The sequence below is a fragment of the Dama dama genome, chromosome 8 (assembly GCF_033118175.1).
Source record: "Dama dama isolate Ldn47 chromosome 8, ASM3311817v1, whole genome shotgun sequence".
In the NCBI taxonomy this organism is placed as follows: Eukaryota; Metazoa; Chordata; class Mammalia; order Artiodactyla; family Cervidae; genus Dama; species Dama dama.
This window is the reverse complement of record NC_083688.1, coordinates 10,976,835-10,990,434: the sequence shown is the minus strand read 5'-3', so window position 1 is coordinate 10,990,434 and position 13,600 is coordinate 10,976,835. Positions and strand designations below refer to the sequence as shown.

The 13,600-nt window shown below is 40.5% G+C and overlaps 1 protein-coding gene across 10 annotated transcripts in view; it reads right to left on the bottom strand.

The window, feature by feature from the left end:
• The window catches only part of PHACTR4 (phosphatase and actin regulator 4), a 100,278-nt gene that overhangs the window by 5,514 nt on the left and 81,164 nt on the right, over positions 1-13,600 (bottom strand). For all 10 annotated transcript variants that reach the window (XM_061148364.1, XM_061148367.1, XM_061148362.1 and 7 more), the window contains 6 exons: positions 12,434-13,028; positions 10,877-11,064; positions 9,947-10,100; positions 2,100-2,155; positions 1,590-1,651; positions 140-277 (listed from right to left, as the gene is read on the bottom strand). In XM_061148364.1, coding sequence (XP_061004347.1) covers positions 140-277; positions 1,590-1,651; positions 2,100-2,155; positions 9,947-10,100; positions 10,877-11,064; positions 12,434-13,028 — 1,193 coding nt within the window. The remainder of the gene's footprint in view (positions 1-139; positions 278-1,589; positions 1,652-2,099; positions 2,156-9,946; positions 10,101-10,876; positions 11,065-12,433; positions 13,029-13,600) is intronic.

The following is a 13,600-nucleotide window of genomic DNA, read 5'->3' as shown; positions in this document are numbered from 1 at the left end:
ATAAGTTTTAGTTTGTACCTCTTGGTATTTTTTATCTTAGACAGTTAACATTACACAAGAAGTAGGAATTTTATGGTTCCCCCTTCTAGTTTATGTCTTGTATCCTTCAAATAAAGAGAGACAGACAAATGACAGATACCTTGTCAGCAGGGGTCAGTTTGGTCCAAGGTTTGTCAGCTCGCCGGTCATAATCGTGAGCATCTGTTACTTCCACGTATTCATTAAACCTCAGAATCTTCCTGGCAAGTAGTTCAGCCACAGTTGGCCTTTGACTGAGCTGAAAGAAATGGAGGTTGTCAGTTCACTATGCCAGGAGTTAGGCATCAGTCATGCATTCAAACTGCCTCTAATCCGAGCTTCAACCTTTTACTGCACAACGGAATCACCTTGGGACCTTTAAACACGACTGATCCCTGGGTCCATCCTCAGAGATTCTGGGTATCAGGGTATCAGAATTTGTTTGTTTTTTTAAACTCCATGATGCACAGTCAAGATTGAGAACCAAGAATTGCTATTAAACCAGTATAACCAGTGCTTCTCAAACTTTAACAGGCACACAAACCATTTGGGGATGAGGTTAAAGTGTAGATTCTGACTAAGCAGATTTGGGGTGGGGCCTGAGATTCTGTAGCTCTTACAAATCCCAGGTGATGCCAATGCTGCTGGTCCGTGGATCACATGTTGGGTAGCAAAAGGGTCCAGGCTACAAATTCATATCTAATACACTAGAAGGTGAATACACTGATTATGAAAGCAATATCTATTAATGAGTGATATTAAGGGTGAATTTCCTTTCAACATGAGTAATGCACAAGATACCAGATTCTGTAACAAATTAAGATTTAAGGTTGAACAATCAGTTAACCTGCTCAATCTGAGGCCTTTAAGTCCTGTGATAGCCTTTTAGCCACCCCCAATCTATCAAGGATAATTCCTCTGGTCCTGGGGAAGAGGAGAAGTAGGAAAAATCAGGAGGAGAATGTCGTGTTTTCTCGCTTTCCTGGGGATTCCTGTACATTTTAAAAAATATCTACAGAACTCAGACCAATTCTAAGAATCTACAGGAGGTAATTACCAACTAATAATAATAATGAGGGGCAAAGGAACAATGGCTTACTCCCAGAGTTTAAGGGCTAAAACAAGCCTGCGACAGAAATGATTCTACCCTAACTGATTTGGGACCAATGAGAAAATCTTACTTGGTTTTTCATACTTTTCAGGTGTAACTAAAGATCAATTCAGTTGTTTCTCTCATTAGAATATGACCGGTTTGCCTTGCAAAATCAAACACTACACACACTTCCTGTTACTGTTTCCATACTTCCGCAGGTTTTAGTTGATACCAAAATTCCAGGTCTACTAAAGATAGGGTCAAAGCTTGTGCAAATATTTACTGAACACCTTCCTGTGCCAAGCTTTCTTTAAGTAGTTAAAATGGAAAAAAAAAAGTTCTTATAATGCTGTATTGTTTTCTATATTTTCATCATGTGTTCTATTTTCACAGAAATCTATGGCAATTCAAGTCTTCCAGTCAAACAGGTCATTCACATACCAGATACAGACTGAGACTGAATATTTGCGGAGCATACCTTTCTGGTGAGCCGACGTTTAATCTCTCGTTTTTCTGCCTGACGATCAGCTTCATTTTTAGCTACATTTTATAGTCAGAAACAAAGAATATTACTTCAGAATGGCAATCGGCATATCTAACTTTTCAGTGATTACACACAGATAATTTTTACAGGCTCCAAGTCAGAATAAATACCAACTCTGGGACTCAAGACAATTTTCTTGTCAACTGGTGTAGTCAAACACTGGGTTGGCCAAATGCCCAAGGTAGGTGCAGGATACTATGAGACTATTAAAATACAATTTTCTGGAGCATTCCAGTACACAGAACAATATCATAATGATTTTCTGTAAAGGACGCTTGGGGAACTATGTTCCTTCAGGGGGAAAAATTATGAATACTCCTTCCTTGGCTGGAATACTCTCTGCTCGGCCCTTGTTGAAAAATGCTTCTCTTTTCTGTTACGTATATTAAAGTCAGAAATACCCAAAGAAAATCTACACAACTTCATTTCCATGTGTGGACTCACGTTGTAGTATGTTCCGTTGTTCTAGTTCTTCTGGTGTTGGTCTCTGACTCAGTCGTCTACAAAGGAGATAAATAAGAGTTTCGTCTATGTTAAATCACCCAATCCTGTTTATGCAGATCTGTTTTTGGTCTTAGTTTATGTTAGCCCCTACACTAGAAAGAAATAAAAAGATTTTCAAAGTTTTGAGATTTCATTTGCTTAACTGATTGTTTATGAAACATTTTTCACACTGAAAGTGTTAATACATATATTACAATGTAAAAAGGGACTGTGCCAGTAAACAGGAGACTAGCTTTGATGCCAACAAGTTCTGTCACCACAAAAAAGCTTAGTTGAACTCTGTAAAATGAACATTTGGACTGCTTTTGTGACTCCCAAACAGATCTGCTCCTTCAGCATATGGGTTAACACAGATCCTCAAAGATATTAATAAAGATTCTGATTTTGAGGACTGAGATTTTATAATGGGTATGTGTGTACATATACATATATAAATATTTGTAATGCTTCCCATATGACTCTGATTCCCCTCTTTTTACTTATTTATTTATTTAAACTTTTACTTTTTGGCCATGCCTTGTAGCACATGGGATTTTAGTTTCCCTAACCAGGGCTCAAACCTGTATCCCTTGCATTGGCAGCATGGAGTCTTAACCACTGGGTCACCAGGGAAGCCCCTCTCTTTTTTTTATTTTGAAGCATTACTTTTTATATTTATTTATTTTTGCCTGTGCTGGGTCTTCACTGCTGCGAACAGGCTTTCTCTAGCTGCGGTGGGCAGGGGCTTCTCACTGCGGTGGTTTCTCTTGTTGTGGAGTATGGGCTTTAGGACGCAAAGGCTCAGTAGATGTGGCCCATGGGCTTAGTTGCCCTGAGGCATGTGAGACCCTAATTCTCTGACAGGGGTCTGAACCTGTGTACTCCAGGGAAGTCTTTCTTTTGATTTTAAACCAGTGGTTTAGGAACCACTGGAATTTGAAGTTGTCTCTTTTGGAGTTATATTCTGTAAAACCTATGATTTCAATTTTGGTCCTCTAGGAAATATTGATGAAGTTTCTTATCTCATTCCCAGATCTGAGATGTTATTCACCAATGAAAACTTGTCACTTCTAGAATCAGAAAGTTCTCCAATTGTTACTCCAATTCTTATTCTTAATTATACATGAGGATTATATATCCTCAACAGTATCTAATTATATGCTAGTAGCTCTTTAGTTAGGGCTTCCCTGGTGGCTCAGAGGTTAAAGTGTCTGCCTGCAATGTGGGAGACCGGGGTTCGATCCCTGGATTGGGAAGATCCCCTGGAGAAGGAAATGGCAACCCACTCCAGTATTCTTGCCTGGAGAATCCCATGGACGGAGGAGCCTGGTGGGCTACAGTCCACGGGATCACAAAGAGTCGGACATGACTGAGCGACTTTAACTAACTAACTCTTTAGTTGCATGGAAAATTCCCAGGCCCATTTTATATACAATTTACAATTATATGTATTTCAAAGTTTTTCTTGTCTCACTGAACAAGACCATCTTTTTTCAACATTCATTAAAAAACATAACACCACAGGTTTACTAAGGTATAAATGATATACAATAAATTGCATGATTTGATATTCTGACATATGTATGTACCTGTAAAATCATCACTACAATCATGGGAAGGAACACATCCATCATCCTTGGAATGATTTCCAGGGCTGCTGTAATAAGTTACCACAAACTGGATGGCTTATAACAAATATTTATTCTCTCACAGTTCTGGAGGCCAGAGTCCAGAATCCAGGTGTTGGTAAGGCTGGTTCCTTCTGAAGGTTCTGAGGGAAAATTTGTTCCCTGCCTCTCTCCTGGCTTCTGGTGGTTGCCAGCAGTCCTTGGTGTTCTTTGGCTTTTAGATGCGTCGCGCTCGTTTCTGCCTTAGTCACCTGGCATTCGCCCTCTGTGTGTCTGAGTCTCTGCGTCCCAATTTCCCTCCCCTTATGAGGACACCAGTCACTGGACTGGAGCCTCCCCTGACTGACCGAGCATGTTGTTGTTCCTTGTCACTCGCTAGGTCAGGCCCAGCTGTTTACAGCCCCACGGACCGCAGCCTGCCAGGCTCTGCCGCATTTCACTTTCTTCCCGGAGTTTGCTCAAGTTCATGTCCACTGAGTTGGTGATGCTATCTATCCATCTCATCCTCTGTCGCCCCCTTCTCCGGCCTTCAATCTTTCCCAGCATCAGGGTCTTTTCCAGTGAGTTGGCTCTTTGCATCAGATGGCCAACGTACTGAAGCTTCAGCATCAGCATCAGTCCTTCCAATGAATATTCAGGGTTGATTTCCTTTAGGATTGACCTGGTTTGATCTTGCAGCCCAAGAGACTCTCAAGAGTCTTTTCCGGCACTACAATTCAAAAGCATCCATTCTTCAGCGCTCAGCCTTCTTTATGGTTGCACTCTTATATAGGTACATGATTACTGGAAAAACCATAGCTTTGACTATATGGACCATTGTCGGCAAAGTGATGTCTCTGCTTTTTAATGTGCTGTCTAGGTTTGTCATAGCTTTCCTTCCAAAGAGCAAGCATCTTTTAATTTCATGGATGCAGTCACCATCCACAGTGATTTTGGAGCCCAAGAAAATCTAGTATGACTTCATCTTAAATTGATTATATCTACACAGACCCCCTATCCAAATAAGGTCACATTCATAGGCACCATCTTTCCAGGCAGTACAGTGGTAAAGAATTCACCTGCAATGCAGGAGTTGGGGGAGACAAGGGTTTGATCTCTGGGTTGGGAAGATCCTCTAGAGGAGGAAATGGCAACCCACTCCAGTACTCTTGCTTGGAAAATCCCATGGACAGGGGAGCCTGATGGGCTACAGTCCATGGGGTTGCAAAGAGTCGGACACAAAAGAGCACGTATCATAGGTACCAGAGATCAGGATTCATTTTGGGAGGTACAACTCTATCTACTATGACCTTCTTGACAAAGTCTCATTTCCTTTGTAATCACTACCTCCCTGCCTCCAGGCAAACACTCATCTGCTCTATTGACTCTCCACCCTCCTGCCCCCAGGCAAACAATGACTTGCTTTATGCATAGTTTCCATTTTCTAAAATTTTATATAAAACCATATAGCATGCACTCTTTTTGTCTAGTTTTTTTTTCACTCAGGATAATTACTGAGATCCATATAAGCAGAGGCATTATTAGTAGTTCATTCCTATTTACTGCTCTATAGTATTCCATCCATTCCTTTCCATTTCACATTATGCTCAAAATCCTTCAAGCTAGGCTTCAGCAGTATGTGAACCTGGATTTAGAAAAGGCAGAAGAACCAGAGATCAAACTGCCAGCATTTGCTGGATCATAGAAAAAGCAAGGGAGTTCCAGAAAAACATCCACTTCTTCACAGGGGCTTCCCTGGTGGCTCAGACGGTAAAGACTTTGCCTCAAATGCTAGGAGACCTAGGTTCAATCACTGGGTTGGGAAGATCCCCTGGGAAAGAAAATGGCAACCCATTCCAGTATTCTTGCCTGGAGAATCCCATGGATAGAGGAGCCTGGCGGGCTACAGTCCACGGGGTCGCACAGAGTCGAACACGACTGAGTGACACTCACTTTTCTACTTCATTGACTAGGCTAAAACCTTTGACTGTGTGGATCACAACAAACTGGGAAATTCTTAGAGATGGGGATACCAGACTACCTTACCTATCTCTTGAGAAACCAGTATGTGAGTTAAAAAACAACAGAACCAGACATGGAACAACTGACTGGTTCAAAATTGGGAAAGGAGTTTGTTAAGGCTGTATATTATTATCACCCTGCTTATATAACTTACATGCAGAATACATCATGTGAAATGCCAGACTTGATGAATCATAAGCTGGAATCAATACTGCTGGGAGAAATACCAACAACTTCAGATATGCAGATGATACAATTCTAATGGCAGAAGGTGAAGAGGCACTAAACAGTCTCTTGATAAGGGTGAAAGAGGAGAGTGAAAAAGCTGGTTTAAAACTCAACATTCAAAAAACTAAGATCAAGGCATCCAGTCCCATCACTTCACAGCAAATAGAAGGGGAAAAAGTGGAAGCAGTGACAGATTTTATTTTCTTAGGCTCCAAAATCACTGTGGATGGTGACTGCAGCCATGCAATTAAAAGATGCTTGCTCCTTGGAAGGAAATCTATGAGAAACCTAGAGACTGTATTAAAAAGCAGAGACATTATGTTGCTGACTAAGATCCATCTAGTCAAAGCTATGGTTTTTCCAGTAATCATGTATGGGTGTGAGAGCTGGACCATAAAGAAGGGTGAGCACTGAAGAATTGATGCTTTTGAATTGTGGTGCTGTAGAAGACATTTTTTTTTTTAAGTATTTTTATTTATTTGGCTGCACTTGGTCTTAATTGTGGCATGTGGGATCTAGTTCCCTGACCAGGGATCAAACCCAGGCCCCCTGCTCTGGGAGCATAAAGTTTTAGTGACTGGACCACCAGGGAGGTCCCTGGAGCAGACTCTTGAGAGTCCCTTGGGCTGCAAGGAGATCAGTCTAGTCCATCCTAAAGGAAATCAATCCTGAATATTCACTGGAAGGAGTAATGCTAAAGCTGAAGCTCCAATACTTTGGCCACCTGATAGGAAGAGCTGACTCACTGAAAAAGACCCTGATGCTGGGAAAGAGTGAGGGCAGGAGGAGCAGGGGGTGACAGAGGATGGGAAGGTTGGAGAGCATCACTGACTCAATGGATGTGAGTTTGAGCAAAGTCCAGGAGATAGTGGAGGACAGGGAAGCCTGGTGTGCTGCAGTCCATGGGGTTGCAAAGAGTCAGACATAACTGAGTGACCAAACAACAACAAATGATTAATGATGTTGAGCATCTTTCCATATGCTTACTTGTCATCTGAATATCTTTTTTCATGATGTGTCTTTCAAAGTCTTCTGCTTCTTCTACCTTTATTTCTATGTTTCTAAATTTTTTTTAAAAAATTATTTTTTTAATTTATTTTTGGCTAAGCTGGGTCTTTGTTGCTGCATGTGGGCTTTCTCTAGTTGTGGTGAGTGGGGACTACTCTCTAGTTGCGGTGTGCAGACTTCTCACTGTTGTGGCTTCTCTTGTTGTGGAGCACGGGCTCCGGGGTTTGTGGGCTCTGTAGTTGTATTGCACTGGTTTAGCTGCCCTGAAGCATGTGGAAAAAGTATCTTTCACAGAAAAAATTTTGATGAAGTGCAATTTATCAATGTTTTTCTCTTAAGAATCATGCTTTGAGATCATATCTAAAAAAATTTTGTCTGACCCATATTCTTCTAGAAATTCTACAGTTTCAGCTCTCATATTCAAGTCTAAAATAAAACTTAATTTTTAAATGATACATAGCATGAATTGAAGTTACTTTTGTACCAGGTCCATCTGTTGAAAAGATCTTCCTTTCTCAGCGAAACTATCCTTATATCTTTGTCATAAATGAGTTGTACATATATGAGTGAGTCTCTTCCTGCTCTCTTTCTTCTGTTACATTGATTTCTTTGTTCATCCTCCTTTATGTCAATTTCATAGTGTTTAGGTAACTTTAGCTTTATAGTATGTCTTAAAATAAAGACAGTGTTAGTCCTCCAATCCTGTTCTTTTGCATAGTTGCTTTATATTTCTGACAACTGTAGAATCAGTTTGTCAGTTAAAGTCCACTAAGGGGCATTTTGATTGGAACTGCATTAAATCTGATGTCTTGATAATACTGAGACTTCTGATCCATGAAAATGCTATTTCTCTCCATATATTTAGGTTTTCTTTACTTTCTTTACCATTATTTTATATTTTACAATGCACAGGTCTTACATAATCTTTCGTCAGGTTTATCCACAATATTTAAAGATTTTTTTATGGTATTGTAAATTGTTATTATAAATGTTAATCTCTCCTATTTCTGTATTTCAATTTCAGACTACTCACAGCCAATGTTCAACAAGCTCTTCTAAGACTCTTATGACCTGGGAAAAAACACTCAACGATGAGCAACTGTCTGTGTAATAAAGCAAAAAGGGATCTATTATCAAGGATTGCCATTTTTGGATAAAATGTACAATGTGTCAGGAATATAGTCAATAATAATGTAGTATCTTTGTATCAAGACAGATGGTAACTAGATTCACTGTGGTGAGCATTTCGCAATGTACAGAAATACTAGACCACTATGCTGTGTACCAGGAACTAACAGTATCATAGGTCAACTATACTCCAAAAACCAAACAAATTCATGGAAAAAGAGATCAGATTTGTGATTACCAGAGGCAGGGGGTGGGAGAGAGGGAACTGGATGAAGGTGGTCAAAAGGTGTAAACTTCCAGTTATAAAATAAATACTAGAGAGGTAATATACAACATGATTAATATAATTAATATATATGTTATATATATCAGTCATTAAGAGAATAAGTCCTAAGAGTTCTCATCACAAGGAAAAATTATTTTTCCTGTTTCTTTTATTGTGTATCTATAGGAGATGATGGATGTTCATTAAATGTATTGTGATAATCATTTTATGATGTATGTAAGTCAAACCATTATGCTCTATGTGTTAAACTTGTACCGGGCTGTATGCCAAATATATCTCAATAAAATTAACAAGAAAAAAATCCCCATTTTAAACTAATTCCTAATCCTGATGACCTCCTGGTAACACTCAGAGAGCCACAGGTTTGCATTAAGACTGCCATCCTGGCCAACAGCGGAGCCTGGTGTCTAAGGTAGGAGAGGAGAATACATTTTAATGAACAGGCACCCTTATTTAACTATTTTTAAGGACTATGCCAAGAGTTCCACATTCTTTTCCTCACTCTACCTAGAGAAACGTCTGGGGTGGGCAAACACTTGTCTGTATACCTAGGCTCTACTTGTAATACATATGCAGGAAGCTGGCTTACATTCAGCTTCTCTGCTTTTGGTTCCAGCGACTTGAAAAATATATTAATAACTAACACTTTGAAAGGAGGCAGTTATGTGGAACATGTGAAATAGATACAATGGAAATTGTGGGTGTGATATTTAACTGGGCTGGGACCTCAGGGCTGAGCAACAGGATAAATGCCAGAAAAGCCTTGCTGTCCTAGGAACCACCTGAATTCTTAGAAACTAAAAAAAAACAAAACATACTTATGTCTATCTTGGGGCTTCCCTGGTGGCTGAGTGGTAAAGAATCCACCTGTCAATGCAGAAGATGTGGATTCCATTCCTGAGTCAGGAAGATCTGTTGGAGAAGGAAATGGCAACCCACTCCACTACTCTTGCCTGGGAAATCCCATGGACGGAGGAGTCTGGCGGGCTACCATCCACAAGGTCACAAAAGAGTCGGACATGACTCAGTGACTAAACAACACAACAGCAGCATGTCTATCTTATGGTATAAAGCTATGAGAGCCGTCTAGCTCCTTAATTTCCAAATTCTTTAAAGATACCCATCTGTGTACAACATGTATTTTTTTAAACTATGCTATTTCTAAAATTAAAAAAAAAAAAAAAAAAAAAAGGATATGTGAATGCTCCACCACCAACTAAGTCTCTAATACATTCTCCAGGCCAGAATACTGGATTGGTTAGCCTTTCCTTTCTCCCGGGGATCTTCTCAACCCAGGGATCGAACCCAGGTCTCCCACAGTGCAGGCGGATTCTTTACCAGCTGAGCCACAAGGGAAGTCCAAGAATACTGTAGAGGGTAGCCTAGTCCTCCAGGGGATCTTCCCCACCCAGGAATCGAATCTGGGTCTCCTGCATTGCCGGCAGATTCCTTACCAACTGAGCTATCAGGGAAGCCCACATATACTGCCATAATCAAATCAAATCAATATATTCTAAGAAAAGGCCTACCTGATTAGTGTGTTCCCAATCTGGTGCCGGATTTCATTCCACTCCTCTTTGCTTTTTCGAGGCCAAGAATTCATGTTCATTTCTGGTTCACTAGGTTTGTGGTTCAACTTCATTGCCAGCGTGTCTTTCCTCTTCACTTTGTTGGCCAGAGCACCTTTGCACAAGAGAAAGAAAAACATGTAGAAGCTTCAGGCTCAACCTTACCTGGAGCTAGGTAAGACTCTGAACAAACATTATCAGAATCCAAGCTTTCTAGCTGGTCTCCAATTAGTCACCTAACACAGAGGTGAGGGTAAGGCTGACAATATCTAAAAATCTTTGCAGCAGATGAACTCAGATGGGTTAAATATACCTTTTCCCTTCTACCAGTTCTCTCTCTACATTTTCTTTTTAGTAAGAGTTGCTTGAGGAGGGATCATTTAAGTAGGGGACAGTCTCTGAATTACAACACAGAGGCATTCAAACTAACACACCTCAGAAGGTTCCTGCTCCTAAAACTGCTTTCCATTTTCAGGAATCAGGATTCTATTATTCACAGATGTGTATATATAAACACATATATATATTTTTTCCTTTGCTCCATGAACATAGTTAAGTTTATCAGGGTGAAGAGAGTATCACTTTTGTCTTTTCCACAAAGCCCAAATACCAACTTTCCTTTACTCCACATTCTTTAATACCATCAAGATAAACATTTTAAAATCAAAACTAAACACATAAAAACCTGATTGACTCAATCTACTGGGCTCCCTCTCACTGGCTTGTATGACGGGAACAGCAGGGACAAGCGTCTTTCCCAGAGGCTTCCAACAGCAGTCAGCCAGACGACTCGGTGGGAGAGAGTGTCTGCATCCATGCATCTACACTCGCTAACACCACACACAGCTGTATCTGTAAGACAGCCTTCTCCTTCTCCTCTCCCTTTCTTACTATGATGGCTTTCATCTTCGTCCTCTTCATCTCGGTATTGAATGGGACCTTCTGAATCAGAGTCACTCTCTTTCCCTTCTTCCTCCTCCTGCAGACACTGCGGCAGTTTAGGAACGACTGAGGTAGATGCTCCATCTTCATCGAATGCAAATATGTGGCTTTGCTCCTCCTCTTCTTCATCGTCTGGACTAACAAATCAACACAGTTACATTTCCCTTTCAGAGACATAAAGAGTAATTGAGTAATTGAGTTGCAAGTCAAAGTATTAAATAACTGAAAAAGTTCATGAATGAAATAATTTATAGTTATTTTGCTTATTTTTTACAATCTTGCTAAGAAACTTTTTAGCAGCCGTTAATCTGAAGGGCTCTGGGTTCAAATCCCAGAGCTACAACTTATTTACTAGATTTTAAGTGATCTAATTTTTCTGTAAATGGGGATGATACCTACCTTGTTGGCTTGTTGTGAGAATGAAATAGACAAATTCTAGAATGCACTAGTGTCGGGCACACAGGGGCTTGATGATCTATATATAAGATGCAAGTCTGCTTTGGTCCGATTAAACGAGAAGACTACACAGCATCTAACACAGTACTTGGCTCAAGGAAGATACTCAATAAAAATATTGAACCCATTTCTTAAACCAAGGAAGCAAACAGAAGTAAAGATGAAAACTAACTTTTTCCCTTTACATTCTGGAGGCATAAAACTATGACTTAACCTACTTCAAATTCCTAAACTGTATCTTTCCAGGATATGAAATAAATAAGACCAGAAAGTACAAGAAATTATGGCAGAACAAATAAAAAGGAGGACACTGCAACAACTCTACAATTCTTTTAGTAAGACAAATTTCCAGCTTGCCAAGAAATGTTATTCTTCAGTCACATTTGTCTGAATTTTAAAAAGACAGACAAAGTAGGAATAAGTACCAATGCTACTCTGAACAGACTGAGTGGGGACAGATGAACTAGAGAAAAGATAAGCAGTTTCAGTCTACGGGGCTGGAATACTGAGCCATCTTTCAGAGCTCCCTTCTTTTTCTTTAGGTTTCTCTCTGCTTTCTCTACCAAGATCATATGCCAGGCACTAGAGCTTTCAGATTTGTCTAACTGCATTCTCACAAGCTTATGAGGTCAGTATTACTCCTGTTTACAGGCTGGACAACTGAAGAGCAGGCAGGTAAAGTAACACACACTACTGTAAGTTAGTGAATAAGAGGCAGGGCTGGGATGTGAACCCAGAGCTATCTTACTCCAAGGTCAATGTTCTTAATTAGGCACCATGTTACACTGCTTCCTCTATGTAACAGAAAAATGCACAGTGGTTTTAATTTTGAAGTAGAGAAGTTTGTAAGTTCTGTATCATGGAAACTTCTGCCATGGAAACAATGTTATAGAAATCAGGAGGGTAAAAGTCCAAATTTAAGAAAGTGTCTTATTTGTTGAGTACTCTTCTTAATTTAAGTTTATTCACATTTTCTCTATAAGTACTTTTTTCCAAGAAAGGCTAGCTAGAGTAAAGAGGGAACAAGAAGCAAGCTTGAAAGGCACTCACACTTTTAGCATTTCAATAGTGATGGGAAGTGACCTGGTCCGACCCAGGGTACTGCTGTCCTCAGAAAAGCTGTCACTGTTCTCGAAGAGCAACGAATGAGCTCTATGAGAGCCCTCCAAGGGAGGAGTCATGGGAAGTGGGCTGGTCAGGGCCTGCTGGATTCGGATGTGCAGCGGGACTGGGGGCAGCCTAGGGGGCACCTGGGGCTCCCCGAAGCTGTGGTCCAACATCCTCTTGGGCACTTCCCTTTTCTGACTTTCCTGCTGGGGAATCTCCTGGGGTAGGTCTAAGGAAGGTGTAAACTCAATTTCTGGCACAACTTGAAAAGTCTTAGCAGGCAATGGAGGGGACCGAGGGGGTTCTGGAGGTATGTGAGTAGGCAGTGGGGAGGAGGGGGAGGGAGTCAGAAGGGGTTCAGAGCCCACAGAGCATGTGCTCTTCTCTCTCTGATCACTTGGTGCTTTCGTGGCGGTGGTGGCAGCAGCAGCAGACTCTGAGGTGGGTACCAAGGCTGATGGAGTGCCTCTCTTCGGTGGTAAAGGTGGGGATGGCTTTGATAACAACGTACCACTGTTTATTGCTTGGGACAGTTCAGCTGGAAAAGAGAAAGCAGTACCTCAATTTAAGATGGTTTTGCAGTGCTTTGAGGGGCCAGCCCAGAAACTAGAATTAGAGCTGAGTTCAGTCTTCCTCTTCCATGCTAATTGTATCATTTTATGGCTTTGCCATTCTCTACGCCATTGTGAAACAAAAAATTAATATTTAAATATGTAGAAGGTCCAACAGACATATAGAGGTGTAAGAAGACCACTACCTTAATACTCTAATGAGAAATTTCTTACTTCTTTAATAACAGACATGACAACTTTTTATGACTTGATCTTGGTGTAGATAAAGTTAACAAAAAGAAACAACAAAAAAATGTGGCTAATAAGTTCTTTTGTCTAACAACACTCCATATTCTTATACAACAGATCATCTTTATCATCTCACAGAAGGAAAAACTGTGGCCCCAAAAGTTAGGTGGCTTGCCCAAGATCATACTACAAACTGGTTAGGGCTCAGCTAGTTCCCAGGGCTCATTCTTATGAGGTTCCAAACTTTAGATTCCCCTGACTTTGTTTTTAACTAGTACCCACACCTCTTCCTGTCCTTTACGTCCAATCT